This window comes from Ovis aries, chromosome 14, assembly GCF_016772045.2.
Source record: "Ovis aries strain OAR_USU_Benz2616 breed Rambouillet chromosome 14, ARS-UI_Ramb_v3.0, whole genome shotgun sequence".
NCBI lineage: Eukaryota > Metazoa > Chordata > Mammalia > Artiodactyla > Bovidae > Ovis > Ovis aries.
Window position 1 is genome coordinate 49289064 of NC_056067.1, and position 19728 is coordinate 49308791.

A 19728-nucleotide genomic window follows, 5' to 3' on the forward strand; every position below is an offset into this window, starting at 1 on the left:
GGGCTGGGCTCCTGGTCCTGGAGCCCCCAAGTCTTGTGTCCTCTCCCACAGGACCCAGGACGGCAGTGAGTTTTTGCTCCAGGCTAAAGATGAGGTGAGATCCGTTCCTTTCTCTCCCTATTCCAACCTCAGGAACCACCTGGCTGGCTGGCTGGCTCCTGGCCCTGAGTGATGGGGCTGTGAAGAGGGAAAGTGCAAGCCAGAGTTACCTGGGCTGAATGGGCAAGCCCATGGCAATGAGAGTTCAGAAGTTCCTAGCCAAACTGTGGGAGATGGAGGATCAGAAGGGCTGCCTGAGGCCCCAGGATAAAGTCCAACTTCTTTGCCTTGGCTTCTGAGATGAGACTGAAAAGTTAGGAGGGCATTAACTTTAAAAAAATAAAAAAAACAATGAACTGCAAGTGCAAGGAAACAGAAGTACAGAATTGCAAAGGGTTAACTGTGCTGAAGGACAGTTCAAGGAAGAAATTTCTTAGAAAGGTTCCCTGAGGTTGGATCTCTAAGGACACTGTGGGTCATTCAGAGGAGGCTAGCATTTATTCTAAGTACACTAGGGAGGGACTTCCCTGGCCGTCAAGTGGTTAGAACTCTGCTTTCACTGCTGAGGGCTGGCTGGGGTTCAATCCCTGGTTAGGGAGCTAAGATCCCACAAGCTGCAAAAACAGAAAGACAAAAAACAATTCTAAGGGCATGAGGGATCCGTGGAAGAGTTTTGAGCAAGGGAAGGTTACAGTGCTGCATAAGAAAGATCCCTTTGGCTACCAGTGTGCAGGGTGGATTGGAGAGGGCAAGAATGGAGGAGGGAAGCACAGGAGGTGGCCAAGGCAGGGACCTAGGTGGGAGAGCACAAGGCTGGACCAGGACAGGCCTGTGGGGAGGGGTCAAGGAGGTAGATGAGAGAGAGGAATGTGAGTGGACCTTGGGACTGGGGCTAAGGGGAAAGGTAAGGAAAGGAAGAGCAGGCACAGAGGTGGTTTGAAGAGATGTTAAAAATAGTAACACTTGCTACCCATTCATCTTCCCAAGATGTTATGAAGTAGGCCTTTATTCTCTTTTGCTTATCTTTAAAATGTAAGTAAAAATAGTTTTCCATCATAGGGTTATTGTGAGAATTAAATAAGTTGATACAAGTAGAATACTTACTGAGCTGGGAAAATACAGTGTCTGCTGATATTATTGTTTCTTGTTTATCTCTGTAGTGGGAGTTAGATATAATCCAATTGCATTGGATTAAGTGAGTTGATCCATAGAAGTGCTTAGAACAGTGTGTGTGTGTTAGTCACTCCGTGGTATCTGACTCTTTTGTGACCCCATGGACTGACTGCCCCCTGCCAGGCTGTTCTGTCCATGAAATTCTCCAGGCAAGAATATTGGAGTGGGTTGCCATTCCCTTCTCCAGGGGATCTTCCCAACCCAAGGGGTCGAACCCAGGTCTCCTGCATTGCAGAGGGATTCTTTACTGTCTGAGCCACTAAGGAAGAGCTAGGCACAAAATAGGTGCTAAGTAACTAAGTAACTATTTACATCATCATCATCGTTGTTGTTATTTTTATTATTACCCCGTTTAATAGATGAGGAAGCTGAGGTTCAGAGTGGGCAGTCAGATTCCAGACTCATATATTACTCAGTTTCCTCTCTTCCAAATATCAACTGTGTGCCCTATTTCTCTCTCTAGGAGGAGATGAACGGCTGGCTGGAGGCTGTGGCCGCCTCGGTTGGTGAACACGCCGAAATCGCCCGCTGGGGCCAGACACAACCCACCACGTCGTCCACAGACGAGGGCAACCCCAAGCGGGAGGCAGGGGAGCGCAGGGCCAGCGGGCGCCGGAAGTGACTTCCCACCTTCTCGACCCTCCTCCCTGCACCGTGGGCACAAAGACACTTTCTCTTCCGCAGGGGCGGGAGCCCCTAGTCCCACCAACACTGAGGACGCGCCAAAACTGGCACTGGAAAGGAGGGGACTTCTCCTGCACCCCAAGAAGTGGTGGGGGGATTGCTGCCCCTATAGCCATATCTCGGCCCCTTCCCGCTCGCCACCCCCACCCCAGGTGCTGGGGCTCTATTATTTTTATGCAATAACTGAGCTTGGGGGGGGCGGGGGACGGGTAAGGGGCCAGCTGAGCCTAGCCCCCTGCCCCACGAAGCTGGGGTGGTAGGGGCGATAATTCCCGTCCCCCCCTCCGCCCTAGGGACGGGCATGGGGGCGCTGGTGAGGTCCCCTGGACCATCCAGGGTGCTAGGGGGTGGGGAGGGGACGCCCCCTCCCCGCCTTTACCTCACTTCCAATGCTGCCTTGATCTCTGTCTGGGAAGGAGGCGTGAAAGGGGCCCTAGCCTCCGCACTCCGCTGTCTCAGAGCCATGCGGTAATTCCTTAGTTTATTTTTGCAAAACGTCGACCTCCTCGTCCCCCGCCCCGCATCCGCGAAGGCTTTTAATGGGAGGGGCGTCAAAGCTCAAAACTGTCTTCCTCTCTCCTCCCCCCTCCAGTTGTAAATACGACGTCGTGAGGGGAGGGGCGAGGGGAAGCCCTCCCCCCTGCATGCTTCTGGCTGGAGCACCTCCCTGGGGAGCGGGGGAACTGGGTTGTGGGCAGCCCCCATGGCCACCTGGAGAAGCCGCTGGGGTCCAGGGGTGAGGAGAGGTGTGGCAGGCGCACACTCTATGTACCTATAATAAATCTTTTGGCTTTGACGGTCTATGCTTGTTTCTTCGCGTTTCATGGGCTGCGCCCAGGAGGATTGGGTGGAGCGACAGGAAGAAACTGTTTTACGGAGGACATTTAGATGTCCCTCTTGGTGTGGACTAGTTTCGAGGTCTAAACTCGTGTTCCCGATTAAGCACCTAGATGCCACTCCTAAATTGGGAATCCCAGAGGGATGAGGAACGGTCTGCTATCCGTGGTAACTAAACTTCCCCAAAGGAGCCGCTCGGTCCGCCCCGTCCAGGACAGGAAAGGCGGGACCCTTTAAGGAGGCGGAGAAGAGAATCGCGATGGGCGAGCGTTTTGCCCAATCGTCAGCTGCTCTGGGAGTCTGAAGCCCAATGAGCACGCGGTGGGGGCGGGGGCGGGATGCACACCCGGAAGCGGGTGCAGGCCGGCCGGCTAGCCGGGGGGCCATGGCGGCCGCGGCCCCTGCAGTCGACGGGGTCCCGGGTCGAGGGCCTCCCGGAGAGGTGATTCATCTGAATGTGGGAGGCAAGAGGTGAGTGTAAGAGTTTCTTGAGTCATTACTCTCGGGGCCGGGGACCCGGCTGGGAATACCCGCCTCTCCCGCGGGGGGAATTCTGTCCATCAAGGATTGCTCCGCCCCCTGCTGGAGGCGCGGGAACCTGGATGGATGCTGGGGGAGGGAGGGAAGCTTACCCGGTGCTGAGACTGGGGGCCGCATTCTTCATCGTCTCGCGTCCGCTCACCGTCCCCGCACAGATTCAGTACCTCTCGCCAGACTCTCACCTGGATCCCAGACTCCTTCTTCTCCAGGTGATTGGGGAAGCGAGTTTAGAGTTGGGGACGGGAGGGTTGGGTATGGGGAGACCTCATCTCCCCGTCACACACACTCCGGCCCGTGACACCTCTGCGTCCCCTCCCTGCAGTCTTCTGAGCGGACGCATCTCGACACTGAAAGATGAGACCGGAGCCGTGAGTAGAGCGAGAGCTGAAACGGGGCGGCTGGTAGGAGGAGGGACAGGAGCCCCACTCAGCCCCGCTCTTGACCCCATCTATTCTCTGCCTCCCTTCCCCGCAGATCTTCATTGACAGGGACCCCACCGTCTTCGCTCCCATCCTCAACTTCCTGCGCACCAAAGAGTTGGACCCTAGGTGGGCATAGAAGATAATGGGGAGTCCCCCACATCTTTACCCCTTGAGAAGTCTCTTCTTCCCCTCAGAATGTTCACTTAAGTTCTTTAGAATATCCCTCCCCAACACACACACACACACACACACACACACACACACACACACGTTTTCACCACCCAGATCATTTCTTCTTTAGAATCTTGATACCATCAACATTTGCTACCTCTTGAGATTCTCTGTGCAGTTTCAGAATCTTGGTCCTCAGAATTCTCTGCCCACTCCCACTCCCCAGACCCTGACACCTAGTCAATTCTACTACCCAGGGGTGTCCACGGTTCCAGTCTCCTCCATGAAGCCCAGTTCTATGGGCTGACTCCTCTGGGTAAGTGGGCCCACCCCCTTAGCATCCTTATAGAAAACTAGCCCTCTAATGATACCCTCTCTTTCTTCTCACTTCTGAAAGAAGGTGGGTTAGAGCTGAGGGCACTGGATTTGGTGTCCTGAGTCTCAGGGGAGTGGTGGTATTCTGTGGAGAAGGAGATAGGGGAGGGGAAAAGGTTCTGCCTCAGCCTTCTCCAAGTCCCAGCCTGTGTGAGTCCTTCTGCCTCAGTTCGTCGTCTGCAGCTTCTTGAAGAGTTGGATCGATCTTCTTGTGGAAACGTCCTCTTTACTGGTTACCTGCCTCCACCAGGTGGGAACTACTAAGGAATACAGGGTGGGAATGGAGGGTGGGGGGGTTAAAGACTACATTTCCCATAAGGCTGCAGCCCTTGCCTGCCTCAGCTGCGATCCCTGAGACACTATGGTAGTTGTAGTTCTACATCAGATGCTTTGACTAATGCTTGGTGAGGAAGTAGGAAACTGCATTTCCAGTGAGGCAATGGGCCAATCTAGTCCCCTTGAGGCTCAAGCTTGCCTTGGAGCCTGATGGAAGTTGTAGTCCAGTTTTGACTTCCTTGTAGAGAGTCTTAGGGAGAACTGGTGTCCTTTGCATGGAGGGGAGAAATATTAAAGGAGAGTTATTGACTGTAATCCCCAAGGAGCAGCCAGTCCACTGGTCATGAAAAATATGCCCCAGTGGTTACTGGGAACTATAGTCTACTATGCTTTGCTGATTGGTAGAAGGTACAGAGTTGGGGAGTTCAGTTTATGACTTTATTTCCCTAACTTCAGTCAGTACCTGTCACCTTCATGAAGTTTGCCAAGTATGAAGACCTACTGTTCTCTTAGTTTGTTCCTGTATTTTTTTATTATTATTTTAAATAGAAGCTTTATATCACTGCTTTTTATGCCATAAATAAGTGGATGTGAAATAATCCTTAAACATAACAGTGTAAGTAAACTCTGGGTAGATGCTGTTGCCTGCCAAGGGAACAGGCTTCCATTTCTTAAAAGGAAAGATTAACAAATATTGAAGGGGTATCATTATCATCGCAGCCCCAAACTGATTCTTTGTGATGGGCTCAAAGGACCTGATAAGGGAACAGCTCACTGTGATTCAGTGTCACTTAATGCCATGTCTCTGCACCACCAAAAATCTTTTCTCTAGGAGACGATGCTACCTGTGTGGGAAAATCAGTATCTGGCATGTTTTAAGTGTTTACTCTGTGACAGTTTTTACGGTTATTACAATGATGTTGCTCTGCCCCTTCTTTCTGCCATAGTGTTCCCGGTGAAGCGGCGCAACCGGCACAGCCTGGTGGGGCCCCAGCAAGCAGGGGGCCGCCCAGCCCCTGTCCGACGGAGCAACACGATGCCCCCCAACCTGGGCAATGCAGGGCTGCTGGGCCGAATGCTGGATGAGAAATCCCCTCCCTCCCCATCAGGTACATTTCTGTCTCATGGGAGATCGGGGTAGCCAGTGGGCCCTGTGACCCTGCCCTGATCCCTGCCTTTCCCCCTAAGGGCTACCCGAGGAGCCGGGGATGGTGCGCCTGGTGTGTGGACACCACAACTGGATTGCCGTGGCCTATACCCAGTTTCTTGTCTGCTATAGGTGCTCAGGGAGGGTGGTGGGAGGAGGGCTTGAGCCCTGTTGATGTGGGTAGGGGATGCTCAGGGTGAAGGTTGGTGATGTCCCCCATTCCTCCAGGCTGAAGGAAGCCTCCGGCTGGCAGCTGGTATTCTCCAGTCCCCGCCTGGACTGGCCCATTGAGCGCCTGGCACTCACAGCCCGGGTGCTTGGTGGGGCCCTGGGAGAGCATGACAAGATGGTGGCAGTAGCCACAGGCAGCGAGATCCTGCTGTGGGCTCTGCAGCCAGAAGGCGGTGGCTCTGAGATAGGTAAGAGAGAGAGCCTGGGCTTCCCTGGTGGCTCAGCGGTAAAGAATCTGCCTGCAGTGCAGGAGACCCGGATTCGATCCTTGGGTTGGGAAGATCCCCCAGAGAAGGGAAGGGCAACCCACTCCAGTATTGTTGCCTGGAGAATTTGGCTGGCTACAGTCTGTGGGATCCCAAAGAGTTGGGCACAACTGAGCAACTAACACTTTTCACTTTCTCTCTGAGATAGGTATGGCCGCAGGCTTTTTCTAGAACCCCTTCACCCTTTATAATTCTGCTCCAACCTGTGGTTTGTTAAAACAGCCACCCTACACAATTCTCATACCTGTAAGACTTTGTGTTGTTACGATGTGCCAACCCTTTGAAATTCTGTATCCCATTAGCATTCCTTGGTCTGGTAGAAAAATCCACCCACATACAGTTCTCTCCTCTGTCAGAATTCACAGCCCTGTTAGATCTCTTTGCTTTGGTCGAATTCTCCATGCCAGTAGAATCCCCAAACCTGTTAGAATCTGTTCCCATTAGAAGAAATCTGACTCCTGAGACTAATCTGTTCCCTGACCAATCTTAATCCTCGTGAGAATCCTCTGCCACCCGTAGAGTTTTTTGCCTTTGTTGAAAATCTCAGCTGAATTCCACACCCCGTTAGAGTCCCACACCCCAGCAGGAATCTAGCTCATTGTAATCCTCTGTAATTCCTGCTGGAATCCTCTAGTCTGTAAAGACTCTAAGACTGAATTGAATCCTCTGGCCCTCGGAGTTCTCCCTGCCACCCCACTTCTCCCACTGTGAGAGGGGGTCCTGGCCGAGCCCTTCTCACCCTCTGCAGGAGTCTTCCACCTGGGGGTGCCTGTGGAAGCCTTGTTCTTCGTTGGGAACCAGCTCATCGCCACAAGCCACACAGGGCGTATTGGCGTGTGGAACGCTGTCACCAAGCACTGGCAGGTCAGGGAGCTGGCCAGCCTGGCTGCCTCTTTCCCAGTCGTCTAGGCAAGCCAGACCCAAGGAGGGGTTCCTTTCTGGCCCACCTGACCAGGAAAGAACCAAAGAATCTGGTAGTGGGCCAGATGCAGTGTCAGGGTGAGGTGGGGTATGATAAAGGCCTAATGAGGATCTGGGAGGCTTTCCTGGAAGAGGGGCTGCTGAGCTGACATGAAGGATGGGTGGTGGCTTTGGAAGGAAGAGAGGGATCTTCAGGCACTGGGGTGGCCAAGCAGGTAAGGGGAGATGGTGTAGGAGGCTGAAACCAAGACATATGTGCAAATGTCTGTCATTTTCTTTGCACTCACCCCAAGCTCTGTCCAGCATGTAAAATATGTGTGTGTTCAACATATATATACACCTACAGCGTTGTTTTCTAAAGGGTGAGTTTGGGTAAGAGAGATGGACAAGCAAAGAAAGAAGAGAGAAAAAAACAGAAATGGAGAGAAATAGATAGAAACAGGAAGTCAGAGGCAAGACAGAGAGCGAGAAAGAGGGTGGATGGAGAGAGACCGGGACTAAATGATTGTGTTAGATGAAGGGACCTCAGAGAGATAGATGGAGATGAATAAAGAAATGTCAGGGATAATAAATAAAAGAGAAAACAACCAAATGAAAAAAAGAAATGTCAGGGAATTCCCTGGCGGTCCAGTGGTTAGGACTGTGCGCTTTCAGTGCTCTGGTCCAAGTTCAATCCCTGGTTGTGGAACTACGATCCTGCAAGCTGCATGGCCTGACCAAAAAAAAAAAAAAGAAGTGTTGGGATATCAGAAGGACAAAGTCAAGGAGAGACTAATAGCGCCCAGCAAGAGTCGTTCAGAGACAGACGTCAGGGATGCAGACCTGGGCCAGGCAAGGCTGGGAGGAGTGAGCCTAGAAACCCTGCCTGGTGGGTGGCGCTGGAGCAGAGAGGCGAAGGCCCGTCGCAAGGGGCGCCGCAGCGAGGGCCACCCTGGCCACAGCCCTCCCCGCCCGCAGGTCCAGGAGGTGCAACCCATCACCAGTTACGACGCTGCCGGCTCTTTCCTGCTCCTGGGCTGCAACAACGGCTCCATCTACTATGTGGGTGAGCAGCGGCCAGCACCCCAGCTATCCGAGAGTCTCCCTTCGGAGGTGGGAGAGGAGGGGAAAGGCTGGGCTACCTTGAACCAACCCGCTTATCCTCCGTGCCCCGCCCACCCCCGCCGCCCCCAGATGTGCAGAAATTCCCCCTGCGCATGAAGGACAACGACCTCCTGGTCAGCGAGCTCTACCGGGATCCGGCGGAGGACGGGGTCACAGCCCTGAGCGTCTACCTCACCCCCAAGACCAGTAAGCTATGGCTCAGCCTTGCCCCTCTGCCAGGAGCAGCCAGCCCCAGCCCCAGCCCATGGCAGTCTCCCCACCCCTTGACACTTGCGTAGCATGGGCCAGTGAGATACATTGAGAGGGAGACACATTCGACTCATTCCAGTCATTCCACAGTTACTAAGCACCACTTATATGTAAGCACTGCGCTAGGTGCTAGCCATGGCAGGCTTCTCCACCAAGGGCAAAGCTGACCTCTTGTAGCTCTTCTTTGTGTTTCTTTCCCATCTCTGTGATTAGGGCATGATGCTTGCACGCTACTAAAACAAAGAGGATGTGTGACTTGAGAATTCCCTAGCCCTCCAGTTGTTAGGACTCCGAGCTCTCACTGCAGAGGGTCTGGATTCGAGTCCTGGTCAGAGAACTAAAATCCCATTAGCCTCAGGGTGTGGCCAAACTATACTGCCCCCATCAAAAAAAAAAAAATTCTGAAATAAAAACAAACAAAAAGAGGATGTGTGTCTTACACGGGGTGAAGCTGAGTTCTCCAACTTGGAACAGTCTTTGTGTTTTGTTTTCTTGATCGCAAATGCAGAGAAATAGATTAATTTTTTATTTGTTTTTATTGAGATACAATCTCCATCCCATAAAGTCCGCAGTTCAGTGGTTTTTAGCAGATTCACAAAGCTATGCCACCATCACCACTATCTAACTCCAGAACGTTCTCAGCACTGAAAGAGAAACCCCACGCTCGTTGGCAGTCACGCCTGTCCCCACTCCTGACTGCCCCAGGCACCTCTAACCCGCCTTCTGTCTCTATGGATTTGCCTGTTCTAGATGTTTCATGTAAAGGAAATCATACAGTCTATGGCTTTTTGTGTCTGGCTTTTTTCACTTTGCATAGCGATTAATTTTATTTTATGGTTAGTGCTTTCTGGAGCTTGAGATGTCTTTCCCTACCTGCAAGTTGCAAAGACTTTTTTCCTATATTTTCTTCTAGAAGCTTTGCATATTTTGCTTTTACACATAGGTCTCTGTTCTATTTCAGATTAACTTTGGTGTGCGGTGTGAGGTAGAGGTCACAGTACATTTTTTCTAGCAGGAGTAAACTAATGACATTTAACTTCACAGCCTGTCATTGCACAAATCCCCTTTCTTTCTTTCTTTTTAAACTTTATTTATTTATTTTTGGCCATGCCTCACAACTTGTGGGATCTTAATTCCCCACCAGGGATCAAACCCAGGTCCTTGGCAGGGAGGATGCAGAGCGCCAACCACTGGACTGCCAGGGAATTCCCAAGGACATTTTTCTTATTTCACTGACTTACTCCTTTTCTCCTCACCACATGGCACTGTTCTGTCATGCATGTTTAATATTTATCTTTTCATTTGTATGTGCCCTTAAAAAATGCGTATTATGGATGTGTTTTTGAATTTGTATAAACAGTATTGAGTATATATCTCAGTTTATATACTTTACTTTGATCCATCCTGCCTAAGCTTCCCTTGTGGCTCAGCTGGTAAAGAATCCACCTGCAATGCAGGAGACCTGGGTTCGATCCCTGGATTGGGAAGATCCCCTAGAGAAGGGAAAGGCTACCCACTCCAGTATTCTGGCCTGGAGAATTCCATGGACTGTATAGTCCATGTGGTCGCAAAGAGTTGGACATGACTGAATGATTTTCACTTCACTTTGCTAAGTCGCTTCAGTCATGTCTGACTCTATACGACCCCATAGCCGGCAGCCCAGCAGGCTCCCCGGTCCCTGGGATTCTCCAGGCAAGAACACTGGAGTGGGTTTCCATTTCCTTCTCCAGTGCATGAAAGTAAAAAGTGAAAGCGAAGTCGCTCAGTCTTGTCTGACTCTTAGCGACCTCATGGACTGCAGCCCACCAGGCTCCTCCATCCATGGGGTTTTCCATGGATGTGGAAGTACTGGAGTGGGGTGCCATTCACTTCACTTATCCTGCCTTAAATTAAATGTCTATCCATGTTGCTACGCATCACCTGAATTCATTGCTTTTAACTCATGCACAAAATATTAAAACCACCTTTTACCCACATTCCTTATGATGGTCCATTAAGTGTGTGACATTACAACATACCTTTTCCCCTGTGGAAAGCTGACAACGGGGGAGGAGTCCCTCAGGCATACAGGGTTGCATTTTCTTGTCTTGCTGCCTTTTTAAAAACTTTTTTCCCCACCATGCAGCTTTTAGGATCTTAGTTCCCTGACCAAGGATGGAACCCTGGCCACGGTAGTGAAAGTGCTGAGTCCTAACCACTGAATTGCCAGGGAATTGTCACTGCTATCTGTCTGTATGTCCCTTTCCGTGTTTTCCTGTTTTTCTCAAATTCCGTCTTTCTCTCTGTCAGTCTCTGTTTCTATAACCCTCCCTGTTTCTGCTTTTCTACCACTTTCTCTGTTTTTCTCTCTCTTCCCCGACTCCTCTTAGCTCTGTCTCTGTGTCTTCATCTCTGTCTCTGGTTCTCTTTGTCTGCTCCATCCCTCTCTCTTCCATTGCCTTGTTCTCTCCCCTCCCTTTTACTTTCTGACTCTGTGTCTGTTCCTTGCTGACTCTTTCTCCCTGCCCCAGTTTCTGTCTGTCTGTGACCCCATCCCTCTCTTCCTCCCCGGCTCCTCGCCAGGTGACAGTGGAAACTGGATTGAGATCGCCTACGGGACCAGCTCAGGGGGTGTGCGGGTCATCGTGCAGCACCCCGAGACGGTGGGCTCGGGGCCTCAGCTCTTCCAGACCTTCACCGTGCACCGCAGCCCTGTCACCAAGATCATGCTCTCGGAGAAGCACCTCATCTCAGGTGAGTCTCATCCCGCTGCCCAGGGCCTCTTTCACCCTGCAAGAGGGATGGCTCCGCTGGGAGCATGAGGCCAGGTGGATGAGGGTCTCCACTGGGGAGGGACGTGGTGTGGGGAGTGGCCTCCAGAGAATTCCATGAAGGAGAGCAGTCTGGGGGAGAGTGAATTGCCAGGAGAGGGGAGAATTCATCAATTTCACCATTGCCAGGTACGGGATACTGTGATAAGCAAGACAGGCCAAGTCCCTACCCTGTGGAGCTGACAGGCAAGAGTACTGGAGTGGGTTGCCATTTCCTTCTCCAGGGGATCTTCCTGACCCAGGGATCAAACCCAGGTCTCCTGCATTGCAGGCAGACGCTTTACCCTCTAAGCCACCAGGGAAGCCCCCTAGTTGGGGCATCAGATGATAAATCAATACAAATATAAATCACTGACAGTGATGGGGGCCGTGAATAAAAACAAGGCTGTGTGAGAGACTAGAGAGCACCAGGGTCATGAGAGTGCGTGGTTCACGAATTCCTTCCTGATGAAGCGCTTTGAACAGAAATGAGCAGCGCAGATCAACAGGGATAAGCATTCCCGGCAAAGGGAACAGGCACTGCGAAGACTCTCAGACGTGAGGACGATTGACATACCTAAGGAAGCCCAGAGTAGAGTGGGCGAGGACGAGGGTGGGAGGTGATGGGGTAGGTCAGGGGGATCTTGTAACCCCTGCAGAAGACTTGGTCCTTAAGCCTGAGTGAGATGGCACCGCAGGAGGGCTCCCAGCAGAGGAGGGCTGTGGCCTGATGCAGGTGCTCACAGGGTCCCTCTGAGTGCACATGGAGACAGACTAGCGGGCAGGAAGGCCAGGGAGAAAGCTGTTCCAGTGGTCCAGACAGAAGATGAGGCAGACAGGACTGGGGTGGGGGCGGGTTGGGGTCAGTGGGCAGGGAAAGGCAAGATCAGCCTCTGGAATGACTTGGAGGCAGAGCCAACAGGATTGGTAACTCTAGAATTCTGGGGAAGAGAGGATGAAGAAAGGGAAGAATTCAGAGGGGCTGGGATCCCAAGACCTTGGAAAGGAGATCATCTCGGGGCTCAGGAAGGTCAGGCAGTGGCCATTACCCTGCCAGGCCTGACCTGCTGCTGCCCTCTGGCTCCCCAGTTTGTGCCGACAGCAACCACGTGCGGACATGGTCCGTGACTCGCTTCCGCGGCATGATTTCCACCCAGCCCGGCTCCACCCCGCTCGCTTCGTTCAAGATCCTGGCGTTGGAGTCGGCCGACGGACACGGCGGCTGCAGTGCTGGCAATGACATTGGTGCCTCCTAGCCCTGGGCCCCCACCCCCGCAGACCCTGCATGACCTCCACCCACCTCCGCTGATCCCTTTCCTCACCCCTGAAGGCCTCTCTTGACCCACCCAATTGATGGAGTTGACCTCCACCGACCACCACCTGACCGCCACTTACTCCCAGCTGCCCCACTTGGATTCTGTTACCCCCACTGATCCCTGCCGATCCAGGACACTCCCCTTGATGTGCCTGAACTCCACTGACTATTGCTGACCCTCTACCCTCTCTGACCTTGCCCAGCTCCAGCATCCTGGGGATGGAGACCTAGTCCTGGGTTGGGAGATTCAACTGTGGGGAAAGGGGCAGAGTCTTAGGGTCTGGAGGTCCCAGAGACCCCAGCTGGCCCTGACAGCCCCCCTCTACCTGGCCCAGGCCCCTACGGTGAGCGAGATGACCAGCAAGTGTTCATTCAGAAGGTGGTGCCAAGTGCCAGCCAGCTGTTCGTGCGTCTTTCATCTACTGGTCAGCGGTGAGGACCATCCCGTCAAATGGAGGGTGGTCAGTGCAGAGGCAGGATGTCAGCCAGGTCACAGAGGTCAGAAGGGCATCTCAGCCAAGGGGGCATCACAGGAGCTGAGGCTGGGAAGGAGCGCAAGCCTGGTCCTAGGTGTAGGGCCTGGGGGTATCAAAGGTGTGACAGGTGTGAATGGGAGTGAAGCTGGAACAACCCCAGGTACCTGTGTAGTTGTGGCCTGGATGGGGGCTGGTGGCGGTGAGGGCTGGGATGGGGGAAGGATGGGAAACCATGGGAACCCAGAGGCGGTGCTTGCGTCAGCCTGGGAACAGGGGTCTCTTGAAGAGGGGCCTCTGAACAAAGACCTTGAGGATAAATAGGGGCAAAGAGAAGAAAGGAGGAAGGGGACAGGTGTGCCTGGCTGAATGGGCAGCATGTGCCAAGGCTGGAATGGCCAAAGAGGTAACCAGAGACGTGCTTGTGGTCTCTGGGGGCTGGAGCACAGAGCTGGAGGTGAGCGTTGAGGCTGCAGCAGGGCGGAGCCTTGCCGATCGTATGGAACAAACAAGACTGTCGTGCATGTTCTGGGAGCCAAGGCTGTGCTCAGGGGGATGGACTGGAGGTTGGAAGAGAGGAGGCTGGGACAGATGGCTGGCTGGAGAGGGTAGGGCTTGACCAGGGCCAGATGGGGAGAGGTGAAGGGGCCCAGGGAGAGAGGCAGGAGGCTGAGTGGACCCACCATGGGTAACGCTGGCAAGTGAGGGAGCACCGTTCTCCTGAATCAGGAGCAGGGGGGGCAACAGGTCTGGGGAGAGTCCCATTTAGGCCCCATGATGGGTGTGTGGGGCTGGGGACTTCCAGGAGGCCACTGGACCCGCAGGGCTGGAACCCAAGGTCTGGGAGCGACGGAGAAGCTTGGGTGCTTATCGGAGAGGCAGGAAGGGAAGTCATAACGGTGGGGACAGAGGCCTGGGAAGGGTAAAGGACGAGAAGAGGGAGCAGGCCAGGCTCTGGTGTGACCAAGGTACCCCTGCGCCCTCCCCTCTCAGGGTGTGCTCCGTGCGCTCCGTGGACGGCTCACCCACCACCGCCTTCACGGTGCTGGAGTGTGAGGGCTCCCGGAGGCTTGGCTCGCGGCCCCGGCGCTACCTGCTCACCGGCCAGGCCAACGGCAGCCTGGCCATGTGGGACCTGACTACCGCCATGGATGGCCTCGGCCAGGCCCCTGGTACTCCCACCACACAGTCTTACACTGAACCCCTCTCCACAACCTCCTTCGCCATGCCTGCCCTCTCCAAGCCCTGACCCTCTGACCCTTACCCTCAACCCCTCCTTACCCTTGCTTTTTAAATGTAATTTTAGTTAGTTAGTTAGTTTCGGCTGTGCTGGGTCTTTGTTGCTTCGAGCAGGCTTTCTCTAGATGAGCAGGGGCTGCTCTCCAGCTGCGGTGCTTGGGCTTCTCATCGCGGTGGCTTCTCTTGTTGCAGAGCACAGGCGCTAGGGTTCACTGGTTCCAGCTGCTGAGCCTCCCGGGTTCTAGGGCACAGGCTGAATAGTTGTGGTGCAGGGGCTTAGTTGCTCCATGGCAGGTGGGATCGTCCCAAAACGGATCGAACCTGTGTCTCCTGCGTTGGCAGGCGGATTCTGAGCCACCAGGGAAGCCCCCTTGCCCTTGCTTTCTAAGCTGTCTCTCTTAGCTTCTGACCCTTGTTCCTTGACCTCTGCACCGTTTTTTCCTATCCTGACCTCAGTCTTTGCACATGACCTTTGTTCCTTGGCCTATGACCCCTGTCTTGCCCCTGACCCTGCTTCCTTGCCCACCAGCAGGGGGCCTGACCGAGGAAGAGCTGATGGAACAGCTGGAGCAGTGTGACCTAGCCCCGCTGGCTTCCTCCAGGGGCTCTCTCCCCAGCCCTTCACCCCGGACCTCTCTTACCAGGTGGGCATGATCAGCGCGGGAGAGGGCCGAACGTGGTGGCCTTAGGGGAGGGGGCCCAGCTCCACTCTGATGCCCTTCATTGACCCTCGTCACCCCCTCAGTCTCCACTCAGCCTTCAGCAACACCTCCCTGTCCAGCCGTTGGGGGAGCCCAAGCCCCCCACAGGCCGAGGCCCGGCGCCGCGGGGGAGGCAGCTTTGTGGAGCGCTGCCAGGAACTGGTACGGAGTGGACCGGAGCCCCGGCGGCCACCAACACCAGCCCCCCGGCCCTCCTCGGGTCTCGGAGCTCCCCTCGCACCCCCCAAGAAGAAGCTCAATGAAACTTCCTTCTGAACACAGCTGCCATGGTGCCTTGGGATATCCAGGTCCTGGGGAACTCGGGTGCCTCCCTCGCTTCCTGTCAGAGCCCTGGGTTGAGGGCCAGGGCCTCCTACTGTTACAAGACCCCACACCACCTCCTTTGTCTGGAGCCAGAGTCACCCTTCCTTAATAAAGTTCTCACTGCCAGTGCTTTGGTTGCAGTCTTAGAGGGCTTGGGGACCCCTAGGGAAAGGGTGAGAGAGATGCAGTACCCCATCAGGTCCCTGGCTGTAGATTCAGGGATGTCTGTCTCTCGCAGTTTAAGTGAAGAAGGGGAAATGGCTTGCACTCTGGCTTCAGGCATGGCTGGATCCAGGGCTCAGATACTCATCCGGAATGTCTTTCCATCCTTTGGCTCTGTTCTCCTCTGAGATCATTCTCAGTCAGGTTTTCCCCGCTCTGTGCCAAGATGACTCCGCATAGCTCCTTAGCAACTTTTTCTCTCTGTTGTTCAGTCTCCAAGTTGTATCCAGCTCTTCATGACCCCATGGACAGCAGCACGCCAGGCTTCCCTGTCCCTCAGCATCTCCCAGAGTGTGCCCAAGCTCATGTCCATTGAATCCGGGATGCGATCCAACCATCTCATCCTCTGTCACCCTCTTCTTCTGCCTTCAGTCTTTCCCAGCATCAGGGTCTTTTCCAATGAGTTGGCTCTTCACATCAGGTGGCCAAAGTATTGGAGTTTCAGCTTCAGCATCAGTCCTTCCAATGAGTATTCAGGGTTGATTTCCTTTAAGATTGACTGGTTGGATCTCCTTGCTGTCCAAGGGACTCTCAAGAGTCTTCTCCAGCACCACAGTTCAAAAGCATCAGTTCTGCAGCACTCAACCTTCGTTATGATCCAGCTCTCATATCCATACATGACGACTGTCATGTCTCTTCATAGCAGCAAAATCACAGGATTGATCCTCACTGGCTTGAACTGAATCGGCTGGCCATTCCTGAAGTAATCATTGTGTCCTTCCAGGGATCATGTACCCTCACAAGCCAGGCAGTGAGGTCAGCCCCATGCTGACAGAGTGAAGGAAGAGTTCCTTAAAGGTGAATCAGGATACTATTACCACAAACGGGGATGAATAGGTACAGGCTGGCAGAAACACAGCTGTTGGCTAGGTGACATTTGTGCCCCAAATCTCACCGTTGCAAACACCTTGCCCATCCATATCCCTGGCTGCCCAGTATTTGCCCCTCTCTTGCTCACAACAGAGAAGATGTGCAGGGTAGCATCAGCTCGCCTCAGCCTTGAGGTTTTCCTCTAGATAATACCTATTCCTCTGGCAGCTCCTCAGGAAAGTTTTCTGCATCTTTTCCTTGGGCCAATGAAAAACCGAGAAAGTGGGTCAACTAAGAACAAGGGATTTTAGAGTATGCTAGTTCTAGAATCCCAGAGTTTCTGGGATGCCAGAACTGTAATTTGGCAGAATGTTAGGAGATCTAGAACACAGGAATATTCTATAGTGTTAGTGGATGGACAATATTAGGCTTCTCCCCTGCCTATCAAAGAATGCAGACTGCAGAAGTTTCTGAGAAACAACCTGGAAATTTGATGATTCTAGAACAGAAGAGTGTTCTAGAATGCCTATCCCAGTAGGAATGTTTTACAAGCCAGAGATTCTAGAATGCTGAGAATTGTAGGACACAGAAAAGAATCTGGATTACTAGGAAATCTAGAGCACAGCGGTATTCTGGAATGTCAACCCTTTTGGATCACTAGAGGATTGCTTTGCATTCTAAGAAATCCATAGTGTCAATGGGCTCTGGATTGCCAGAGAATCTAGAACATGAAGAGGAGCCCTAAAAGATGAGTGAGTCTAAAACATGAGTGTTCTGGAATGTCTGTGCTCTAGAATATGCGAGTATTTTGTGATGCTCATAGAACTGGAATATTGAGATAGTTTTTTCCATGCCAAGGAATCCAGAACACTGTTTTGGGATACTAGTGATCCTAGAACTGAGGATGAGAATGTCAGAAAATCTAGAATACTAAAGAGATTTGTTTGTTTTTGTTTTTAATACCAAGGTAAAACGCTGTGTGTGAGCACATACAATGGAGGAAGCTTCTGGAATGCCAGGACTCTAGAACTCTGAGAGATTCTGAAGGATTGAGATCAGATCAGGATCCAGGGGTGACATAGAAACAATCCTGGGGGTTAGTAGTGCTGAGAGGGAGGGACTGGGAGCTGAGAACTCCAAATTCTGGGGGGAGGGGAAGCCAAAGCCATCCCCGGAAGTTGCAGTGGTGAGCCAGAGGCTGTTGCCTAGCAACGAGCATTGAAGATGCCCTGAATCCCAAGCAGAAGGGAGAAATTTCGGCAGCGCCCCCAGCAAATGCTCCAGCTACAGGGTAGGAGATGGGGAGGGGGAAACGGGAGCAGGGCCACATCGTCCTGCAGGGCCATGTTAGCAGGGATCATGGGAGCCACACGAAGACAGGGGCACAGCACATTCAGTGGGCAGAGCCGGGCACTCCACCATTGAGCAGGGACAGCCCACGGACGCCCCTGAATGGGGCCTGAGTGCCATTATTACTGCTCCAAGAGGCTGTGTGTCCTGGACAGTGTGTGAGCCCAGACTTCTGGGTGGCAGTATTGGGTGGAGACTGTGGGTAGCGGTGATGGTGTGTGTGTGGCTGTGTGAGTCAGCCCGTATGCCTCAAGGTAAGGAGGGAGGGTGAAGAGACCCCTTGACTCCCTTGCACACGCCCTGGAAGAAGGAGCAGGAGTTGGGGATGAGGTGGAAGCTGAATTGATTGCTGTTAGTCTGGGGTCTGCCCTTTGGTCAGGCCTGGTACCCTGTGTGGGTGGAGCCTGGGATCTACTCAGGGTGGGGCTAAGGCTACAGAACTGGAAAGCTTAGGATTTGGAATCCCTGGAGGAGCAACAAGAAGTGGGTAGGGTTTGGCACCCTAAGTGTGGGGCCTCAGCCTAATTCTTGAGGGAAAGGATTTGGTCTGAAACTCAGAGGAGAAGGGATGGGGAACTGGGGTTCAGGCTCTAAAGCGCTGATGCCTTTGGGAGAAGAGAGGGTTTTTAATTCCAAGAAAAGTGTAGCCTTGAATTTATAATGAAAGGACTGGGCTGGGCTTGAGACCCTCTGAGTTGGAGGGTTGTGAGCAGGGCTTGGAGCCCCCTAAACCCACTAAAGTGGGAGCAGGTGGGGCCTAAGGCCCCTTGTGGCTTGGTGCTCCCAGTGGTAGAGGTCCCTAGGAAGGGAGGAATTCTTTTTTTTCTTTTAATTTCAGTTAGTTTGACTGTGCTGGGTCTTCATTGCTGCATGGGCTTTTCTCTAGTGAGGCACGGGATCTGTACATGCGCCCTTCGGTGGCTGCAGCATATGGACACAGTGCTGCAGTTCCCGGACTCTAGAGCACAGGCGCAATAGTTGTGGTACATGGGCGTCGCTGCTCCGAGGCATGTGGGATTTTCCTGGATCAGGGATCAAATCCGTGTCTCCTGCTTTGGCAGGCAAATTCGTTACCACTCAGCCACCAGGGAAGTCCCGGGACTAGAATTCTTTAAGGAGAAAAAGTCTGCAATTCTGGGAGTGGGCTGAGAATTTTTAAAGCTGAGAAAAATTTAGCTTTTAAAAATTCAGTCAGGGAAGTGGGTGTGGTACCCTCTGGGGAGGGGGGTGTGGACAGGGGTGCAAATAGGGGAGCAGAGCCAGGGGGAGCCTTCTAGAAGGGAAGCGGAGTCTGTGAATTAGGGGCCCAGCCATGGTCCTGTGAGAGGCAGAGGCTACAACTTTCCTAGGAACAAGCTATTGTTTATCAAGTCTGGAACCCCTGAAACACAGGGCCTTGAGAAGGGGCCAATCCTGTGGGAGGGTGTAGAGTCGTGGTACCGTCCGGGGGTGGGACCTGGAGCTCGGTGCAGCATTAGAGTTAGCCCCCGGAATCCTGAGTCTCTCGCGTGAGAAGTGGGCACCCGTGGGGTCTTCCGGAATCTACCCCCGTCGGGGAGGAAATTCGGATGGATTTCTCCCAGGACTGTGAGCCGAGAGATGAGGTCTTCCAGTGGGAGTCTAGTTTAGGGGAACCGGGCTTCCCAGGTGGCTGAGCGGTAAAGAATCTGCCTGCAAACCAGGAGATGCAGGAGATGCAGGTTCTATCCCTGGGTGGGGAAGATCTCCTGGAGGAGGGCATGGCAACCCACTCCAGTATTGTTGCCTGGAGAATCCCATGGACAGAGGAGCCTGGGGGCTGCAGTCCATAACGTCTCACAGAGTCGGACACGACTGAAGCGAGTCAGCAAGCTTTCACGCCTACCACCTACGCATCGACTAAGAGGAGCCCCAGCAGCTCCACATTTGGGGCCTCTTCTTTAAGACAGGATTCACTGAGCCAGTACCCTCCTAGGCACTGAAAATTCCGGGCCCCAGCGCCCCCCGCCCGGCACCTGTCCATGTAGCCCCTCCCCTGTCGTCTCCTGATTGGCCGTGTAGGCAGCGCCCCCTGGCGGCACAGAGCTCTGA

The 19728-nt window shown here is 53.3% G+C and overlaps 2 protein-coding genes across 5 annotated transcripts in view; both read left to right on the plus strand.

Moving 5' to 3' along the window:
- The window catches only part of SPTBN4 (spectrin beta, non-erythrocytic 4), a 78332-nt gene extending 75640 nt beyond the window's left edge, over positions 1-2692 (plus strand). For all 3 annotated transcript variants that reach the window (XM_027978308.3, XM_042232069.2, XM_042232070.2), the window contains 2 exons: positions 52-94; positions 1676-2692. In XM_027978308.3, the coding sequence (XP_027834109.1) occupies positions 52-94; positions 1676-1834 (202 nt within the window). In that variant the 3' untranslated portion in view covers positions 1835-2692. The remainder of the gene's footprint in view (positions 1-51; positions 95-1675) is intronic.
- Positions 2693-3106: 414 nt separating this feature from the next.
- On the plus strand, positions 3107-15405 carry SHKBP1 (SH3KBP1 binding protein 1). 2 transcript variants are annotated; one of them, XM_004015259.5, is made up of 18 exons: positions 3107-3204; positions 3429-3482; positions 3596-3641; positions 3748-3821; positions 4124-4182; positions 4411-4491; positions 5465-5626; positions 5706-5796; positions 5893-6083; positions 6910-7025; positions 8040-8127; positions 8256-8372; positions 10998-11168; positions 12314-12469; positions 12875-12971; positions 14006-14184; positions 14781-14895; positions 14997-15405. In XM_004015259.5, the coding sequence occupies exons 1-18, from the start codon at positions 3119-3121 to the stop codon at positions 15226-15228; spliced, it is 2115 nt and encodes a 704-aa protein (XP_004015308.2). In that variant the 5' UTR covers positions 3107-3118; the 3' UTR covers positions 15229-15405. The 2 variants fall into 2 exon arrangements, with proteins under 2 accessions (XP_004015308.2, XP_027834110.1); XM_027978309.2 differs by having other exon boundaries at positions 14784-14895.
- The last annotated feature ends 4323 nt before the right edge of the window (positions 15406-19728 follow it).

Bases quoted from the DNA above. Each gene is read 5' to 3' on its own strand.
- SHKBP1 (XM_004015259.5), top strand. From the start codon at position 3,119: ATGGCGGCCGCGGCCCCTGCAGTCGACGGGGTCCCGGGTCGAGGGCCT. The intron at 3,822-4,123 runs GTGGGCATAGAA...TCTACTACCCAG, and splicing joins ACCAAAGAGTTGGACCCTAG to GGGTGTCCACGGTTCCAGTC. The intron at 6,084-6,909 runs GTAAGAGAGAGA...CACCCTCTGCAG, and splicing joins AGGCGGTGGCTCTGAGATAG to GAGTCTTCCACCTGGGGGTG.